The sequence below is a fragment of the Cydia fagiglandana genome, chromosome 3, assembly GCF_963556715.1.
Source record: "Cydia fagiglandana chromosome 3, ilCydFagi1.1, whole genome shotgun sequence".
Taxonomy (NCBI): domain Eukaryota; kingdom Metazoa; phylum Arthropoda; class Insecta; order Lepidoptera; family Tortricidae; genus Cydia; species Cydia fagiglandana.
In genome coordinates this window covers 10,155,953-10,177,987 of record NC_085934.1, presented here as the reverse complement: position 1 = coordinate 10,177,987, position 22,035 = coordinate 10,155,953, and the positions used below count along the sequence as shown (strand labels likewise).

The following is a 22,035-nucleotide window of genomic DNA, read 5'->3' as shown; positions in this document are numbered from 1 at the left end:
TCCATTAGTAAGCCAAGGCTTTAGCCGCAATAAAAATACAAGCAATGAAGACTTTCAGAGGGAACGACTCTAATTACAAGCGAATAGTTCCCAAGAGGTAGTCACGACAACGATCCTCCGGCACCAGCACTATCTTGTTGCGAGCGCCGCGCAAAATACTCTCGGAATTTTTAATTACATTTTCGTCTGGTGGCCGCTATGAGGCTGCGGGCGCGCTGTGAAAACGCCCCTCGTTCTCCCACTTTACCAAAAGCGTCGACATCGCAATAGAAGCTAATTTCCTGCATAGCGCTTGGCGAAAAAATGAACAAATTGTCCACAGAAATATGGCATTTAGTTATGAACTTTTACTACAATGGATTAAACTGTAATTTAAACTTTAATATATTTTTATCAAAATGTCGTGTAAACAGTTTTTATTGTTAAATTATTATCTCACAAAAGAACTTTCCACTATTATTTGATTAAAGTTAGAATTTAAACTAATGTGAAACAAGTAAAGATTGTGCAAGGAATAAGTGCTTGGAAGAGGTGCTATTGAACACGCTAAAATAATCAATCATAAACAATTTCATCATAAGTGCTTGTGCATAAGATACTAAATGGGTGCCTAAAATTAGACATAAACTATTTATTATATTACAAACAAAGAAAACAGAAGCATTACAACAAACGTTATGCTGTAATGTTTACATTAAAAACCTAATTACGGAGTCTAACAATCTTTTAATCGCATTGTGAATTTCAGTGAGCCCATTCTCTGTTGATTTAAATTGTTTAATTAACGAATTAAAAGATTGTTTCGTTGCCGCTTGATATTGTGATTATTAGTTGATATAGATGTCTAAATCACAATGTCAAGATTTGACATGAAACAACCAAATAACTTGTCTGTTTGCCTTTTATTATTATCAACATAGTATTAAGAAGTGTTGTATTTAGTTGTTTCGTAAAAAAAAAAAAATGTTATATTTTACCACCTTCGGAACTCCAAATCCATCCATACCAGCGGTGCATATCCAAACTAGTGTGATTATATATCGCCTTGTGTAATTTGTAATGATACAGACGATAAACCCTAACGTAATTTAATTATTTGATCGACTCTCAAATTGATGAGGTTCTCTAAGCAAATTGCTTTAGAGAGATGTAGTTACAAAGATATTCATGTCGACCTTGTATGCACGAGGGAGCTCAATAGAAGTCCAGACGGTGTCTTGTGAGTAGTAATTACTTACGGAGAAGCTAGTCGAGCAAGTATATATTGATACGAGGAGTTCCTGAGGATATCGCTAAGCTTGTTGCTCCCTGGTCCCTTAAAGCTAGGCACCTATTTTCATAACAACGAATAAACTAGGTGCTTTGTAAAAATAATTAGTTTGGGTAAATGGTATTATAGTAATTCTAATGCCGGTTTTTTTTTCCAACAAAGAAAACTTGAAATTTCGATCCATTATTAATATTTTGCATATCATTAAAAAGATTATGGTTTACTGGTAGAAAAGATATTGCTAGTATTTTTATTAGTATAGAAAATATCTGTTATGTATAATAATAATATATCGACCGCTCTGAGAATAAGGACAGGCACTTGGGATATCTAGTCTGCGAGAGCTTCTCGAAATGATTGAATAGGGACCAAGGAGGTTTATATCCATTTTAATTTGCTTAAGTGAGACTGTTTTAATATGTAAATCCCGTAGATAAACAAAGTTTGGGTAAACCTTAATTATTTTTTTGCAGTTGTTTGAAGTTGATGGGGCACGGACCCAATGTAGTAATAACTAGTAATAAGTTATCATAAAAAGTGTCCAGTTTAAATTAAAAAACACAAAAAAGAAAAAGTGCAGTGAGATTCATAGCATGCTCCCATAACTTTCTTTAGTCAACAAAACACGTTTAATATGGTGCAAGTTAAATTGATACCCAAGAATACAGCAGACGTTGAAAATGTTTTCGTATTTAGTCATCACAAAAGAATAAGTGATTATGATGATTTGTTTTTGTTGTTGTATGTGTATTAAACCATCTTATTTTGTGAAGTTGATTTTGGCGTGCAATGAAGGCTAACGTTTCTGTAAGCCAACAATTTACTGTGTTACAATAAATTGCATCGTGTCCATTTTATATACAATCGGAAAACTAAATATTTCACTTGTTTATTTTTAAATCAACTGGATTTCTTATAAAGTATCGTTATAAGCTATAATATTTTAGTTTATAACTGCGTCTCCTTACTTTGACTTATTTGACTAATAAAGTGACATTCCATTTCCAACTGCAGCTGCAATACTGTTCATTTTACTATGTAAATTGACAATGACAGCGACGCGTTTCCATAGTAAAATGAACAGTATTGCAGCTGCAGTTGGAAATGGAATGTCACTCTTACTCGTGAGCTTTATTTCATTACCGTTGTCATTGAATATCAATAATTGACTATTCTATGAAACACTTCGAGAAAATATCCCCCAGAATAGTTATTTACAACGGTTTTCCAATCGTATATCCTAAATCGCAAAACTTTAAATTTCGAATAAGAGCAGAAGCAGTCGCGCTGTCACTTGAGAAAGTTTAAAATTTGCTTCTGCTGTTTTCTTGGGTTGGTTCTATGTGCAATTGTCAAGTGTCTAGTGCAAGTAGTGCTTTGTGTGTTCTAACTCTAAGCTATTTCGGACAAAATTACAATTGATTGTGCAATTAGAGTTTTAGTGTTGCTCTATTCTAGGATAGAGATAGGTCTAGAGAGTGGTGCGAATGGGTAACGTTCGACAGGGAACAAAAATTGTATGGAGATATTTTGCTCTGGGATTTTTAAGGATAAATATCATATAAGTTTCTTATTTCTTATTCTCGTAACTATTGACTAAATTGAATAAGTTATTGCAATTTTCATAACATCATATTTCCTTTCAGTAACTTTTAATTGCTTATTAAAGTTAGATCTAAGCTTCGAGACCAATTTTATCGTGTATCGACTGTTTATTTTTGAGAGCTGTCTGTTACCTACTAAATCAGATTACCTACTCGCGAAAACTGGAGGCACAGTCGTAAATATATATATTATTTACGTAATTTTAGATTTATAATTTATTGTATGCATTATATTATCAGAGTAGATAATTTGTTAACAAATACTAAATTTAGCTTTATAATCTAGTGAATGGAGAGACTATGTATGTTGGAAGAAAGTAACTTTCTCATAAAAAGATCTTCTCTCATTTTCAGTTCGGTGTCAAACGTTACTTAGTGCTGAAGAAGTGCATAGAAGGTTGTGTGCTAAAGAACTGTGCAAGAGGTGTAGGAGTCAGTGCAAAATACTATTTGGCGAGATCCATAATTCAATTGTAAATAGTAATAATAAGTGTGTGAAAAATGTAAATCCAATTCATGTTAGTCCAATCAACGAGTGGAATAAATTATTTAAAAAACCCAATTTCATGCATTGTTGTTGAAACGTTGTTAAAAGAATTATTAAAATATACGTGCAATTTTGTTTTGCTTTAGGAATTTCAAAATTATATTTATGCTTTTGTGCGCATATTAGGTACATACCTACTAGAAATAGCACAACGAGTAAGTAGCGTTTCATTTGTCCTTTTACCTTTAATGAAGACAAGAAACGTAAATACCCTCTCGTAGTTTTTAAATAATATCAATTTTTAATTTAAGTGTAATTCAAAATGTAATTCTATAAATTACATAATTGTAAATAAGAAATATAATCGTTGATGGGGCTATAAAACTACTCGAAGGTAGTTGAATCATAGGTTTTAATTTGACCAAAGTATACAGGGTGTAAGGTTATTATAGATCTCAAACCAAAGGTGCTGAGGTGCTCCTCTATGAAGTGGCTAGCTGGACTGATTCGGTTTGATACACACCCTGGCAGTGGCGGAGTCGCCACTCACCCTATAACCGCCTAGGTTATTCACAACGCAGGTGAACATCGCGTCTCGGCCTTGGGCGATCGTCACGTTCTCAAGGGGAAACATGAAATCCGGTTCCAGACCTAGAGCTGAAACAAAAAAAAGCATTTAAACATACAGCAGGCCTATTATAGATAGCTTTATCCACGTGACAAAATATCCGTCACTTTTTAACAGAGTGCGATTTAAAGTGACCGATACCGTTTTATCACGCAGTCACGTAGACAAGCACGACCAGGGGGCCGACCTTTGAATTTCGATCGCTCGATTTCGTCACTCGAAATTCGGTGGAAAACGGCGAATGCTAATTTTTGAAATACGAGCGATCGAAATTTGGAATCTAGTGCTATTGATCACTCGATTTCAGTTCTATTAATATAATTTAAACGCCTAGTAGTGGAGATATCATTTAACGAAATACACGAAATCGAGTGGTCGAATTTCAATAATCGGGCCCCTGTACCCGTACCGAAGTTTATTTATGAGAAAAACTATCAAAACAGTATAGCACAAAATAGCAGTCTATTTTCATTTCAGTAGCATTCAGAATAAAAGAGAATGTTCGGTCATATTCAGTGTAGGGTTTCGTATATGGAAGGTTCCATCATAATACGAGTATCACAGTAGAACTATTTGTGTTACCTAGTGTAAGAGCGGTGGTGGCCGAGTGTATATGACGCCCGACTTTTAATCCGGAGGTCGCGGGTTCAATTCCTGGCTCGTACCAATGAGTTTTTCGGAACTTATCTACGAAATATCATTTGATATTCACCACTAGCTTGTCGGTGAAGGAAAACATCGTGAGGAAACCTGCATACATCCGCGAAGAAATTCAAAGGTGTATGTGAAGTCCCCAATTCGCATTGGGCTAGCGTGGGGACTATAGCCCAAACCCTCTCGTGATTAAGAGGAGGCCTGTGCCCAGCAGTGGGACGTATATAGGCTAAATTATTAAGTTAAAGTAAAACAATTTTTGAATTACCTTTCATTGATACAGGCTAAATTAAATAAATAAATAAATATTATAGGACATTCTTACACAGATTGACTAAGTCCCACAGTAAGCTCAAGAAGGCTTGTGTTGTGGGTACTCAGACAACGATATATATAATATACAAATACTTAAATACATAGAAAACACCCATGACTCAGGAACAAATATCTGTATCATCATACAAATAAATGCCCTTACTGGGATTCGAACCCAGGACCATCGGCTTCGCAGGCAGGGTCACTACCCGCTAGGCCAGACCGGTCGTCAAATTACAGGGCTTTTAAACTAAAGTCTCAATCCACGTCATACTAAATATGTGGGAGCGTTTAAACATAATATTTTGGATAATTCTAAATAATATTATGTAATTATTCAAGAAGTTATTGATGTAATTTTACTCATGGGGCAACGTGCCTATGTACTTTCGATTTTAATTAATCGCTTTTTGTTATCTTTTATATTTACGAAATAATCGCCCGTAAGCACTTAACGATTACACCCTGTATATCGTACTAACTACATCCGAGTACAATATTACTGGCTCAAAATTTCAACAAAGTTTATATTATAAGTACATGTATTTGCAAGTCAGCTTTCTAATATTCATAGCCGAATTTACCATAGCATAGTCCAATTTGACTAAATCACATATCAATGTTCGCATCATTGCTCGTTGATTTAATTAATTAGTTAAATAGAACTGCTATGGATTGGTTCCTGAAATAGAGGCATTGTGAATCGTTTCGGGTCGTTGATGCGAAACTGATTTAGTCAGCGATATCATCATTTGCCTAAATACATAAATTGTATGTACGTGAGTTGCTTAGTAAAGCTAGTCTACATACTGAGGTGTGCCGTTTATGAATAATTAATGAAACGGTATGTTAAGGATTCTAGTTTGGAGTAATATTTAGTGGAAAATCCTCAATTAGAAATTTAATTCAATACGAAATTAACTTTTCTAATTGACGTGATGGAAACTGATCGTGAATTAACATTCCTGGTTATGAATTGGATTTTTACCGCGTGGTGAAAAACTAGCCTATCATTGATAAGTAGTTATCGTATTCTATGGACGCTTGGAGCTGCTAGTGTACCTACTACTGAATACTGCGTTATTTTAGTTGAACATGCCAGAATAGGTTGGATCCCAAAAATGATCCGATCGGACGTTCATCCGAATCACAATTTAAGGAATTATTTCTATGAATAAAGTTTGCATGATATATGCCTGTAATTTTGAAAAACTGGATGTACAATCAAAACATTTAATTTCCTATCCATTTTGTACTCGTACTTTGTCACAGTGACAATAGTATGAGGTCTATATCGACTCTCATATTGATTACCACTGTGACAAGGTACGAAATGGGTCGGAAATTAAATTGTTTGACTATAGGTACTAAGCTAATGTTGATATCAGTTTTACCTACATTGCTACTACACATGTTCCATGAGATAAGGTGTACCTTATTCAACGAACATGTCGGACAGGCAGCGTTCGATTGAAATGACCCGTATAATTGTGACCTTAAAAACCATAAGAACTGCGCTTTATAGAAGACAATTTTTATATTGGTTGGTCTCAGCGTCCCGCCCGCGGTCGGTACGCTATAAAAATGACAACCCAGAAGACGGTGTCGCCGGCTTATTGAACCGGTAAGTGATTTTTGCTCCCGACGGCTCCGCTGCGCCGTTACCGATTTGCATAAATGGAGAACCAGCAACTTTGGCGACGAATCGACTATATTTTCCGGTAACGTGATAAGCATTGGCTTTTATTTCGCTAACGGCCAAATTGGAATGCGAATTAAAGAAAACTTTACTAACTCGCATAATATAATTTGGAACTTTGACTGTGCATTCATTGGGAAAAAGTAGTTCTATTTCAAGACCTATAACGTACGTAACAGTTCTTTATATTCCATACCTATAAAATTAAGTCAGTAAAGTTACAAAACAAGGGTAGAGGTAAAACAATGGGCACCTTACTTATATGCCAGACGCTTTTTATTTGCTACATATTTAATTATTTAAAAGTTAATGGCTATAATACGAAACTTTTACCTAGAGCAACGTCTCGAAGCAGATTAGGTAAGCATTTAGTCTTTACTTTTTCGTGAGATACCGTTCTCCAAAAACAAAAAGAAAAAAAAATATAGATGGATAGAGTATAAAAGAGCTAAAAGTGTTTTTCAGCGTAAAAATATCTTACAAAGCGGCACCTACATAATATGCTGTAAATTGGGTGACTGTAGGTTACCGGCGAATGGATAGCTCGAGGCGTCAATATTCTACGTGACCAGTTCCCTGCGTCGCGCCAGGAAACATGTGTCGGAAGTGACGACTATCTATTTGCCCATAGAATGGCGATCATGCCTCTGATGGCTCCTCTACACGATGGGCCAATGCCAGCCACTCAAAGGGACGCAGCCATGCGGTAGAATGAGATAGCAATATCACTTGCTCCCTCTAACGCATAAATGCGTCCCTTGGAGTGGCCGGCGTTGGCCCATCGTGTAGAGGAGCCATGAATTGTTTGCGTGGACACGTGCGTGGTGGTTAGTAGCTCAATCGCATCTACATTTACAAGTAGATTGTGTGATGTTATTCATGGAATTAGGAATTAACTTGAGCTGAATGGTACTTAATCTCGTATTACGTTAAAAGGTGTTTCAAAAACCCTGAGTCGGCGTCTTATCTTGCTACGAGAAAGAAGATGATGCCTACATACCTTATCTTTTGACGTTTTAGACATGGTATTACGCCTGTGGTCTCCAGAATAATCAAGAGCCAGTTAATATCGAGCCATATAATGACCATTATTTGGATTAGGTAACCAAGCTGACTTGAACTCCTTGATAACAAGCACATGAGCAATGTGGGAAAATCATAAAGCATTATTTTTTGTTATTATTTAACAAGTAACGGTGGGTACCTACTCGCTTACCACCAGGCAGGCGATTCGCATGCTTGTTTGCCTTCTACATAATAAAAATACACACTATTATTATTTTCACGAGTTTAAACGCATAGCCAAATGTTGTGTATTAAAAAAAACCGGGCAAGTGCGAGTCGGACTCGCGCACGAAGGGTTCCGTACCATAATGCAAAAAAAAAAGCAAAAAAAAAAACGGTCACCCATCCAAGTACTGACCACTCCCGACGTTGCTTAACTTTGGTCAAAAATCACGTTTGTTGTATGGGAGCCCCATTTAAATCTTTATTTTATTCTGTTTTTAGTATTTGTTGTTATAGCGGCAACAGAAATACATCATCTGTGAAAATTTCAACTGTCTAGCTATCACGGTTCGTGAGATACAGCCTGGTGACAGACGGACGGACGGACGGACGGACGGACGGACGGACAGCGAAGTCTTAGTAATAGGGTCCCGTTTTACCCTTTGGGTACGGAACCCTAAAAAATAGATACATACATAACTTTGTTGCATAAAACTTGGTTTTAAATCGAGAAAAATCTATCAAGTGTACTAAGCAAACACCAAGAAACGTATACTTTCCAGTGAAGTCTAGGGTATCAAGAATCAAAACAACACAGCGCATTTCACAAAAGAACAAAAAGGCACGTAACGTAACGAATAGAACTTTCGTTCATCGATTGGCCGCACTAGCCTCCACACCGAAATGGTTCGTCGAATAAAAATAAATTGTAAACACAATTCACTTCGGTGTAGATACTTGGGAGCAGTAGTGTGTGGCTAGCCGAATCGGTCAATTGAAACACCAGTGCAAATGTCGCCAAAGCGGGCTAGATAAAAATACAGTAGGTCAATTAATGGCCGCGTGTCTTAAATCATAGATTATTTATTGTTATTTTAGCCTTTTAAGATATCGCCATTAAAGCAATATACCTATTGACCCCATGAAAGCGATAGCGGACTAACCCTTGATGGTTAAAGCATAAAACATTTTATCAATGAGATTGACAGTGATGTCCACCGGCCGCATCAACGTTGCAGCAGTACCTAACAACTACGATGCTACAGGCGCCACGGGGATGAGGACACTCGTAACTACTTCATGAATTAACTTCTTTATCATTATTATTCTTACGGCTCGATTCTGAAAATGTATTCATCATCTCCTCCTAGCCGTTTTCGGCTACAGCGACTGCTATGCTACAGCTGAGAGCGTCGCTGGTGCGCTCTCAGGTGACTGACGTAGCCAATCCTTGCAGCAAATGTGCGGCCACATTCGCTGCATGTCAGCACCCCTCCGACGTAATTGTACGTGATGGCCACAGGTGGTCTGGCCTTTAGCTTGTCACGCTTAACGTCGAGCTCTGTGCGTCGCCTGGCTTCAAACTCACGCACCTGCGTCTGCACAATATGCCTCCACTGTGGACGGTCACCAGCTAGTGTCTCCCATGTTGATGGGTCTATATGAGCTCTCTTCATATGCCGCTTCAACACATCTTTGAACCGCAGAAACTGTCCGCCTTGCTTTCGCTTACCAGTTTGCAGTTCGCTATAGAAGATGCGTTTCGCGACTCGATCTTGGGACATGCGGGAGACGTGACCGCTCCATCGTAGCTGTCGCCTCATTAGGCTCTATTCCGGCGACATCAGCACGTCCAAGGATCTCCGTGTTCCGAACACGGTCGGACCAGTGGACGCCCATAATGTCGCGGAGGCATCTTAGGTGGAAGCTGTCCAATGAGCGAATATGCTTCCGATATACGCACCACGTTTCTGAGGCATAAAGGAGATTTGGCAGGACAATAGCCATGTATACAGCAACCTTTGTAGAGAGCTTTATGTCGTGGGACCGAAACACCTTGGAACGAAGTTTCCCGAACGCTGCTGCAGCGGCTCCTATTCTGCAGTTTATTTCGTTGTCAAGGTGGCACTTGGCTGTAATAGTGCTACCCAGGTATTTAAATTGCTCTACATGCTTAAGCGAGTCCCGGCCGAGTTTAATGTCAATCTGGGAATTGGCAATTATGTCAAGTGCCAGAACTTCAGTCTTTTTGACATTTATTTTTAGGCCAAATCTTTGACATGACTCATCTAGACTCGACATAAGCTGTTGTAGAGCACCTGGAGATTCGGCCACAAAACACAAGTCATCTGCATACATCATCTCCGTTATGACTGCGTGAGACACCTTGGTGTGCGCTCTTAGCCGGGCTAGGTTAAATATGTCACCATCGGTGCGATAGCGAATACGAATGCCATCAGAAGAAGTTTGCAGTGCCTCCCGAACTACTACGGCGAAGTACAAGGCGAATAGAGTGGGCGCAAGCACACAGCCCTGCTTCACGCCACAGCTAACAGAGAAAAACTCCGATTGTTCGCCCTTGACACTTACGCAGCATTGCATGTTGTCATGCAATAGCCGGACCATTCTAACAAACTTTTCTGTACATCCCAGTTTCGCCAAAACCACCCATAAAGCTTCGCGAGGCACACTGTCGAAGGCTTTTTCTAGGTCAACAAAACACAGATACATTGGTTGACCTTGCTCTCTACATTTCTCTTGCAGTTGCCGTATAGAGAAAATAGCCTCGCAGGTGCCTCTATCTGGCCGGAAGCCAAATTGGGTCTCAGGAAGAATGCTTTCCGATAGCGGCATCAGGCGGTTTAGTAGGATACGGGCAAAAACCTTCCCCGGAGAAGTTAGAAGGGATATACCTCTGTAGGAGTTACAGTCAGCGCGGTCTCCTTTGTTCTTGTATAAGGAACAGATGCGAGAGACTCGAAAGTCAGCAGGTACTCGCTCTTCGTCCCACATTTTAGAGAACAGCTTCCAGACCGCCTCATGAAGCTCTGTCCCTCCGTACTTTAATAGCTCTCCAGGTACATTGTCGACGCCCACCGCTTTCTTGTTTTGTTGTTGTTGTATGGCAGTGACAACCTCACGCAATAACAAAGGCTCATCCAGTTTTTGTTCTGTAGGCAGAGCTGGTATCGAGTCAATATGCTGCATATCTGCAGCACGGTCAATATTTAACAAGCTGTTAAAATGTTCTGCCCACCTCTTGAGCACGTCAAGCTTATTGGTAACAAGTTGAGTTCCGTCGGAGGCCTTTAACGGCACAGAACTTCGCTTTATCGGACCAATAAGCTGGCGGATCTCATTATGAAACGCACCCAACTGGTTCGTGTCAGAAAGCCATTGTATGCGCGCGGCTTTGTCATGCCACCACTTGTCCTTTACTTCCCTGATTTTTCTCCGAAGAAGAGTTCCATTCTGCTTGACTGCGTCTGCTTGGTCACTACGATTCAAACGCAACAGGGCCCGGTGTTTCCTAAGTGCTTCAGTCAGAGTTTCGTCGTTATCGTCAAACCAGTCCTCACGTCTACAAGATTTAACACCAAGTATCTGAGAGGCGGCGTCGACTACTCTGGACGAAACCAAATTCCAGGTATCAATGGGGTCACCACTGTCATAATCTAGAGTTTGAATCGCATTAGTGACTGCCTGAGCATAGATCTTTTTACTTTCTAGAACTTCTAATTTCCCTACATCTAGGCGCTCAGGTTTCACTCCTTGAGATCTACGAGGTAAGTGAAGACGCAGTCTTAACTTAGTAACTACAAGCCGATGGTCACTCCAACAATGAGCTCCTCGCATGACGCGAGTGATACGGACTTGGGAAGTATTATTCTGCCTCACAATTACGAAGTCTATTAAGTGCCAGTGCTTGGACCTAGGGTGCATCCATGTTGTTTTATATTTAGCGGGTAATCTAAACATAGTGTTAGTGATAGCTAGATCAAATTTGGCACAGAGTGACAGTAAAAGCAAGCCATTACTGTTCATATTTCCAACACCATGCCTTCCCAACACCCCAGGCCAAGCCTGACAGTCACGGCCGACCCTTGCGTTAAAATCGCCCAGCAGCAAAATCTGTTCCCTGGGTTGGATCTTAGAAAGTGTTTGAGTGAGCTCTTCGTAAAACTTATCTTTGACGTCATCGCTCCTTTGCAAGGTCGGTGCATAGACGCCGATAATATTGAGGTAATTTTTATTTTCTAAGTGCATACGCAGGGTTGTCACACGGTCAGAGATGTGAATAGGACATTCCTCCAATTTGTTGACTATACTGTTTTTGACCGCGAAGCCAACACCTGATCGCCTAGGTTCTGTAGATGGTGTGCCTTTCCAAAAGAATGTGTAACCACCACCGTGTTCCACCAATTCACCCTCGTCAGCTAAGTGAGTTTCACTGAGTGCAGCAACATCAATATTGTAGCGACGGAGTTCACGGGCCACGATGGCGGTTTTGCGCTCAGGACATTGGTTACCTTCGCGGTCAAGGAGGGTGCGGACATTCCATGCGCCAAAGGTCATATCACGGGATTTAGGTTTAACTTTATTATTATTTTTCTGTTTTCGACCACGTATAAGGTGATGCAGAAGCAGCCGCGGTTACTACCTCCGTTGTTAGTGGGTTAAGCCTTTTTTGGGACACCTTTTCTAGTCCCTTCCCCGGCTGAGCGAGGGAAGCAGGGCCTCCCTAAATAGGGCTGCTTCGTCACTCAGGGTGCTGCCGAATTCGCACTGTTAACCCATTGCAGTGCAAAAGCGACCACTCTCCCTGAGCCGCCCATGTGCAGACATCATCCACAGCCTAGTTAGCATCATAAACAGACCGCTCTGACTCTGTCCATCGCCACAGGTCTTACAAGTAAATCGGAGTTCTTTGTGAGAAAGCAGTCAGATTGCGCAGGACATATTAAAGTGCATAAGTCTTCGCGCAGACACAAATGCACTCTCTCGTCCTTACCCCTCTAATTCTGATGGAACGGAAGACCGCTACGATCAGAGAGAGACTCGGATGCAGACATCTACGGAGATGTCATTCCGGTTTTTTGTTCGAAGTTTGCCTTCTTCTAGGTGCTATTTTAAGAGCCGAAGCTGGGAAGCCCACCAAGCAAAGATAGGGAAATAGGGCAGGTGAAAGGGGGAGAAGAAAGAAAATAAGGATACTGTCGTCGCGGAGAGAAAAGAGGTAAACAACGACAGCAGCTTGAGTAGGCCGGGGTCGCGTACCCGTATACCCATTTACTTCTGCCGGGCAAGCAAAAGTAGTGGATACCTCTGACCTAATAATATGGAATATACAAGATATTCCACCAATTCGCACGAAGCGCTTTGCTTCTACTTTCCTTATGCGCACTGCCAAGGAATGGAATTCCTTGCCGGCGTCTATATTTCCGTGTTCTTATAACCCGGCAACCTTCAAATCAAGAGTGAACAGGCACCTTCTGGGCGAGCTCGCTCCATCGTAGGCCACGTCTACGCCTCGGCTAGTCTGTGGCCATGAGTAAGCCCATTCATAATAAAAAAAAAAGTCAAACATTTACTAAGTAGATACAATACAATTCAAAATTAACACAATATTTCGGCCTATTGATTGTCTAGTACTGATGGATTTGAATATTTGGCATTAAAGTTTATGTATGTGTTTTATGAACCTGTATATATCGTCATCTAGTACACTTTATTGAGCTTATGGATGGCCTACTATTACTAGGCCTATTTACGTAAGACTGTCTCTACATACATAATATATATTGAAAGCAACACTATAAAATGTGAAAGGATACAATCCTGTTATTGCACCAAAAATTGAGGTTGACAATAATTATATAGCGGCATAGAAATAAATGTACGGATAAATTCTAGATAATCTCGTGTCCATACCTCAACCCTTTTTCGCCACTTTAATTAATCATGTATTAGATCTCTACTAGACCTCAACAAGTTACGATATGGATAATTTAAAGATATTTGTGAGATAGATATGTCAAATTTGACGTTTCTGCGATTCTGGAGGCCCTCTTGAACGATTTCGACAAATTATGACTTAGATATCCAGGTCACATCTAGTCGATATCTAATGTAAATCTAGTTGATCTCTATATCGTTTCTAGATCTTGTGATTATCTCGTTTCCCGAATACGCGTGTTAATTAAGCTGTCTAATAAACAGCTACAATGATAGTTGAAAATTATGTAGTAGATTTATAAAAGTCCTACTGTTTGTGGTCCACTGGGCAATTCCCAGCCTGATGCTGTCGATACACACATGTCCCGCGTCCTATATTGGGAAGCTACTAGCACACTGCATGTGGTAACTTGTTTTTGTAAAAGAAAATACTCTTTTTCCAGACGTCCGCTTTTCCGTTTCTAAATGGCACTTCTCGTTTTTATCAGAACTATGGCGCACATACAATTTCGGAATTAAGAAGAGTGTAATTAATAAGTTATTAGGTAGATGCTGTCGATACACACATGTCCCGCGTCCTATATTGGGAAGCTACTAGCACACTGCATGTGGTAACTTGTTTTTGTAAAAGAAAATACTCTTTTTCCAGACGTCCGCTTTTCCGTTTCTAAATGGCACTTCTCGTTTTTATCAGAACTATGGCGCACATACAATTTCGGAATTAAGAAGAGTGTAATTAATAAGTTATTAGGTACCTAAGTACTTGCAGCGCATCTCGCTCACACTTACTATATAACAAGTACACACAACTAAATGACCTTACTAGGATTCGAATTTGGGACCTCCTGCTTCATAGGCAGTGTCACTCCTGCCTAGGCTTGGAGGCCGTAAAACATAAGGTTAAGGATTTAAATTTTAACATCGCAAAGCCGTCTAAAGAAGGCTACGAAAAAACATTTTTGTAAATAAAATATCTAAGTATATTCGAAGCGTTCCATAATACACTCCGGAACCAGCCTAAAACGAGTACGTTGCTTACATTCAGATTTCAGATACGATTTTGTAAGCGAACCGATATCCGCGTCCGTTTTGAGCTGCAAGTGTCCAGGCCCCAGTGGATAATTTAGAAAAGGCTTAAGTGCTTTGAGTTGTTAGAGGAACATATGCCTTTATCGATTAACAAGATGAAGTTAGACGTTATGAAAGTAAATAGGACCGAATTTGTATAGCAAGCGATCGGACTGCCAATAACCGGATAACTGGCGACGCGGCCGCGTTCAGTGGAGCAAAGTCGGCCTTGTGTTTACATTTTACATCGTTATGATTACGTACGTTACCTAGTTACCTACGTCGGGAGGATGGTCTTTTTTTTACTGTCCGCTATGCTATTTCATAACTTTAGTAAGTTTTAAAATATGAAATAGCTCTTTTACTTTAATGCCTATGTTTAATCATATTTCTATATCACAAGTAAATTTGTAAAGGAATGGAATTAATAGGTAAATTCTTACTTCTTATTACTCGTAAATAATAGGGCACTTCTAACTTAGTTCGAAAAAAAAGAACGGTGTGCTACAACAACCTAGATGTCTGTAAGAACAATGGCGGGAAACAACTTGTAACTGCACAATTTTATTAGTCATAATTTTCACGTTTTACAAAAGCTGGCGTGGCTTCTATATAGATACGGAAACTTGTATTGCTATTATAAAAAACTATTTGTTTAACCCACCGTTTTTGTGTTACATTTATGTAGGTATATATTTGAATTTTACAACCGTTGCCACAAAACGCATATCGGCCATAAAAAAATCACGAAGTAGGCTTGTATCCATTGGATCGGAACAACAATAGAGCATAATTCACTTCGAGCAGAGTCGGTCGCCGGCCGCTCTGTCGAGAGGCCGAACGAAATCACTGAACCAAATTGCAAATGAAGCCGCGTAATGGCGCTATATCTGATCTTCGGCGGTACACCGCGCACCGTCCCACCACGTCAATAAGTGCCGCTGGTTCGCTGTAACTAGTGCTCTGTAAACTCGGCATTATGTTTACATCCGACAAAGTGAATCACACGAGTACAGCATGAACGATTCTCATATCAGACACATCGTCTGCGCAGCTTGGTAATTCATTAACTACAAGCATGATTTGAAGACATTAATTTAATCGATTCTACTCCCCGTGAGATTCGTGTTTATAAAAAGAAACTGCTATTCACGCCAACTGCAACGTCGGCGTGCAATTTCCATACAAGGTGCAGTCGGGTCAGGCCGTCTATATCGGCCTTTACGCTTTCAAGCAAAAGCCAGATTCACTGAATTATCATATGTAAATACAGTTTATTACCGAGGCGAGTGATATCAATTGCCTCCAATTACATGCATTTTGTCATCAATGCCGATAAAATCATCGTGAAAATGGAGTATGCTGCATAACTAAATGCTCTCGATGGATCGGACCGTATCGTGTACCTATATAATACTTTTTAGGGTTCCGTACCCAAAGGGTAAAACGGGACCCTATTACTAAGACTTCGCTGTCCGTCCGCCCGTCCGTCCGTCCGTATGTCTGTCACCAGGCTGTATCTTACGAACCGTGATAGCTAGACAGTTGACATTTTCACAGATGATGTATTTCTGTTGCCGCTATAACAACAAATACTAAAAACAGAATAAAATAAAGATTTAAGTGGGGCTCCCATACAGCAAACGTGATTTTTGACCAAAGTTAAGCAACGTCGGGCGTGGTCAGTACTTGGATGGGTGACCGTTTTCTTTTTGCATTTTTTTCCGTTTTTTTTTGCTTTATGGTATGGTACGACTCGCACTTGCCCGGTTTTTAATCATACTTCAGATGTTAAGTGCACAAGGCTTCGATCATAAACGTACCTAATCCATTTATCCCAAAAAATACATATAAAGAGTGATTAAAGAGACTGACTTTTAATAATGTTAGAAGAATAAAATTGTATATAAATAATGTAAAGTGGAGTTCAATGAAAAGGGCAGATAATGTAAAAATGTACTGGTAACCATGGTAACTCCAGGTTTAACGAGTTAACCCTGGGTTAGTGAATGGTTCAAGTGGCCCTGTAACATACTGTTCAGACAGCTACTGTAGAGAATTTAATGAAAAATATATTGTTAGTGGCAGTTTTTTGCAACTTTAATCATTTTTCAAATATCAATGAATGACTGCAAAATGGGACACGTGGGAAATACCCACTTGAGAAGTTGCTTTTCATTATATTTTTCTTACCTACATAAGCTTCACGCATGCCAAGTTTTATGGTTTCTTCCGTATGTACTGTACTTTAAGCTTGCGAGACAAACTATTTCATAAACAATCGTTGTATTGTACTTTCCAAGACACAAGTCCAATCTAATTTGCAGTCTAACTTGTAAAATATTTTCGTAGATGTTTTTGGAGTCGCTACGGGCAAGTTTGTTTAACGGGACGGTCCAACCCGGGCGTAGTTCGCGTCACTAGAGTCGCACTCCGGATTTGTTTGTTCCAACTAGTTAAATGTTGGTCCAAACTTTATTTCGGATGTCAAACTCCAAGTCTTCGAGATGTTGTAGCCTTGTTATTGTTGTTCGAGTCTATTTTAGAAGGAGCCAAGCATGTTAAACGGCAGCAAATTCTATTTTAATATCCAAATACGAAGTTTATAAAAAAATGGAACCAATAAACTGCTTCCAGATTCTGTAACTAAGATTGCATTCAAGAAACATTCTGAAACATAACCAAGAATTCTGACAACGGTTTTGAGAGAGCTCGCTCTGAGTAGGGAAATTCTTGTAAGACATTGTTTCTAAATTAAAACAATCTTATAATTGCACATTCTCTAACTTCATTGATGCAGCGTATCTTCCAAAGAGGGGCGCGGGCAAGGCTTGCGAGGGAAGAGGAAGATGGCACGGGGTAAGTTTTGAGGCGAAGTTAAGCCGATTAAGTGTCATTTCCGGCGCGAAACTAGCACTGTTCATTAAATATTTCGTGCGACTTAATTGCTGAGGTCGGTCGTCTGCCCAGTTTTAATATGCGAACAGATTCTTACCTTTATTCAACGAATTCACATTCTTTTTATGCAGTTTTGCGGGTTTAAACGGACTTGCTCTATATTAACCCCAACGAGTTATTTTAACCCCAACTTTTACAATTTCTTATTTTAACCCCAATTTGTATACTCATACTCATATTTTATTGATAATATAAATTATAGGTCAGGCTTACATGACTAAACTACATTAAAGGTAGATTTATAAATATACAAGATTCTTACATTTGAGACAAGAAATAACTTATGAACTAAATACATCTATAAATAATACTAAATTAAAACTAACAACCCTAAATATATCTAAAATAAAACAAAGAATATAAAAACTACTCAAAGAGACCTCCCCGCGCTACCCCCGGCGCAAAGGTGCCCATCACACTCGCTGCGTTACCGCGTTGAATTGCGACATTATTAACTGCTATTATTATTTTACTATGTCTTGGAAAACATTTATTTACATACAATATATATACAGTGGTACAACTAAACGAAATTAATAACTAGCTTAAATCTAAAATAGGCCCCTGAGGCATTGTACCAAGGATGCTGGCGGCATTTCCCCGCTGTATCGCAATACTGATACGTTGTGCGAGGTAGCCGCCAGCTCTTCGGTCACCAGTTACGTCAACCAGACGCTTCGCGATTTCTGCGAACAAATACTATTAACATTGTAATTTCTTATTTCAGACCTGAAGATGATCACTCAGTGTTTCCGGTTTGTGGGCAAATCGAACAGAATAAATATTTCCTTCTTAGGTTAAACACACGGAAAGCGGGCCGCATTCGTGCGGGCGCAAAGTCCATTACAGTCAATTCGTCTAGACGCAGGCACGTGTTGAAACTATTCTCACGGGTAAACGAATTACCTGCGCCAGATAAATAAAAGAAACTGCCGAGCTCTCAGCCAAACTGAATAACAATTATAGTAGGGTGGATGAAGTGATGTGAAGCTTCATTATTTAGATGCTTCATTATGTACTTACTCGAATTAGCCTCATTCAGGAACAGGATTTCATTAGTTACGATTTTATATCTGTGAGTGGAAAGCAAGGTCACTTTTTTTCTATAGGTATGTAAAGTACGGGATTGACAAGGAAAAAATAGACTGCGATGCCTTTGAAACTAGGCTTTTAATTGTGCCCATCTTTTGGCTGCCACATACTTACCTATCAAACAAAGAACACCAACATTAAAAAAAAAAATCTTTTTATAAAACCCGTACCAAACCAGGCGTGGCTCATTCCGCGATTTCGTCGCTTTGCTACAGGTAGCTAAAAGTACATCCGTTCCACCCCAATTTTGGGGAAAGCCATAAGCCGCGCGTGGCGCTGTCGCCACCTAGCGGCCATATCTGTGCTGATCGTAACAGACGTGGTAGAGAGTGAGTCTTCTGTACCTAGTACTATTATTTATTCTGTGACCAAACTTTATAAAGTTAAACTCTTACATCAACTCAAGAAACATTACGTCAGCACCTTAATACCTATGCAATACTCGTATTACCCGAGTCATGATGGTAACATTGGACTAAACTTACCCTATCTATCCCTCTGGGCATCTAAGGCGGCTGTGACCTGCATCGCAAGTTGTTCCATCTACGTGATTTGTGCTTGCTACATGTTTGCCGATATCAACCAATTTGCGCCCGATTATTGCATTAGCCGATTATTGGTTATAACCGTCTTATTATAGAAAGATGATATTGATGGACTGTGGAGTGTGTTGTATTTATTATTGTAGGTAGGTATTCTATTTTTTCAATTCATGGTCAAAGAAATACGAAACAATATTAAAATTATGGTTAAGACTACATCTGGGCCGGCCGTGTTGCATAATAAGCTACAACTAATATTACAAGCAGAACTTCAGTCATCCTATACGGACGCGGATAACTATCTACATATGTACATGGCTATCTGTTTGGCGACCGGTCCAGCGGCTCACTTTTTCAATATCCCGAACCTAATGGCCGCCAGATGGCAAGTTGGGTAAAGTGATGCTATCAAAAAGCGATAGGCTGCGGCTTCGTCGGTTATCGGGGCACTTTGCGCCGCCACCGTGACATGGGTTGACTTATACAGCGTGTACACGAATTTACACGATGCGAATCCGATATTCTTAGTAGTTTTTGCAAAGGATTTTTACATGCGAATGTGATATGAATTTCCGATTGACATTGGCGTTACGTTTTAGAGAAATAACATTTTTCTTTGAATTTAAAATGTCGGAAAAATGTCCAAGGTTAAAATTTTAAATGAATGTGAAAAATATATTCGAATTTTAAATTAACTAGTAATTCGTCCCAAAACTGAAAGCACTCGATTCGCAGAAAACTATTTAGAATGCATTCATAGACATCCATTTAATATTCAACGCGATTAAATAAAAAAATTGAAATTCAGGCTGGCTACCATGTTTTACAATTTCATTCGTCAGATAATGACACGGACGAGAATAAAAAAAAATCTAAGTTAGGTCTATTTATTAGTTTTGTTAGCGTCAAATTAACGTAAACACAACCCATCCATTTCCTTAAAGACCGTGAGAGATATTTTTATTTGTAAAAAAAATTAAATTAGTAAACAATTAAACTATTGTCTGCCGAAAACACTAAAGCGATAATGCACAGATAAAAAAGTCACGGTTGGTTGACATCTCTTACTGAACTAAACAGGCCAATTAAACCGTACACTGTCACCAGAATGATACCTAAATGACGTCACTTCTGATGTCAGTACGTACGAATTGGCCCGTAAGCTAAGCCTACTTTTTATAAGGACGTTACAATTTATAAAAAGTAAGACCGCGCCATAAAATGGTATTTCTATGCAACAAGTGCTGTCCCAAAATGAAATTTAGATTGCAATGTTTTTATATTTTTGTAAACCCACTATTGACAAATAAATGATCATTCATTCATTCATTCATTCATTCATTCATACATTCATTCATTCATTCATTCATTTATATTCTTGACTGACCATATACTGTGCACTGCGCTTCCTAATTTTAAGAGTCAACTTTACCGTCCACATTAAAAAAAAAATTTTGCAGATTATATCATGTGACATTTCAAATGAATTGAAAGGGCTTGTTGTGAGATCCATAAATGTATGTAGTTACAACCATTGGGCCTTAAAACTATTTAGTTTTGAGGTTATTTAAGAAAGTTATCAGATTATATATAGGGCCTTTTTCTGACTGTAGGTACTTGATAATATTTCCTTACTTACCTACTTATTTTTTGTTATATTGACTATTATATGTTTATCATATTGTTGTACTTATTATTGTTTATAACAACCCATACAAAAAGCAATCGAAGGGCTCGTATTATATGTAGAATTAACTTTTATGAAACGGAAAAAATATGGTTAAACAGCTAAACGGGTGTGCATTTTAAACTTGCTATTATATTTATTCAGTACATTGCCATGCGCGGTAAACTCTCGCCGTCCGTAATAAAAATTCATGCTAAAGAGAAAATTAAATTTACAAGTATCCGGCTAAAACAGCTCGTCGTCTTTCTCGGTAAGTAGCTGCTAATTTTCCGCTAAGTCTGGCACCGGTCTACTTTTCTACTTTTTTCCGCAGAGAACTCTTTTAAACGTATATAATCCCATTACACGTCAGAGTTCCGTCATAGTTAAATTTAGGAAGTCTGAACAATAAAATGCTGCTGTTAGTCGGAGGTAGGCTGAAATGTAGAAGTTTTTTCGTGCTTCAACTTATAAAAGGTGAGGTTTATATGAGACTGAGCGGCATTTTAGCAGCCCGCCTGCATTGTTATTCAGTCGGCGAAGTCGGCGGCGCGCACGCCCCGCAGCTTATCGCCGGCCCCCAGTCGTTGTAAATTAAATAAATATACACCTAATGAGCGGAAATACAATGCATGACTAAGCTAAATAATTGCTTCATCTCCTTATTCGCATAACGTTCTCTTTATTCACACGCTTTGGTGTAATGTAAACTGTGTTATTTGAATGCCTGAAGGGAAATTATAATACTAGAATAGTTTGCTCGGCGCGAGAATTACCGCAACGCTAGTGTTTACACTGTGGCAGATATTATATAGTATACACCATAGATATCTAAGTCTTACTTGATTGTTTTTTTTTAAACAAACAGTTCTACAACATAAATCAAACAATTGAGAGTTAAGTCGGTAGTAAACTAAATTTTAACATCACGATTTTAAAATATTACGCGGAAACGTAGTTATTATTTATTGCCAACTTCCTTAATGTTTATTCAAAGGCAAGAGACAAGTTGAAAAATGTTGGGGTTCGAATCTACTTGTGTTCAGACGCAAAGTTATGATCGGGGGTGACTTTATGTGATCTGACTGG

General features: G+C 39.0%; 1 protein-coding gene across 1 annotated transcript in view; it reads right to left on the bottom strand.

Annotated features, from left to right (window-relative positions):
* The window catches only part of LOC134680093 (lachesin-like), a 110,434-nt gene that overhangs the window by 41,083 nt on the left and 47,316 nt on the right, over nucleotides 1-22,035 (bottom strand). Inside the window, exon 3 of the mRNA XM_063539133.1 lies at nucleotides 3,885-4,018. Within this exon, the coding sequence (XP_063395203.1) occupies nucleotides 3,885-4,018 (134 nt within the window). The remainder of the gene's footprint in view (nucleotides 1-3,884; nucleotides 4,019-22,035) is intronic.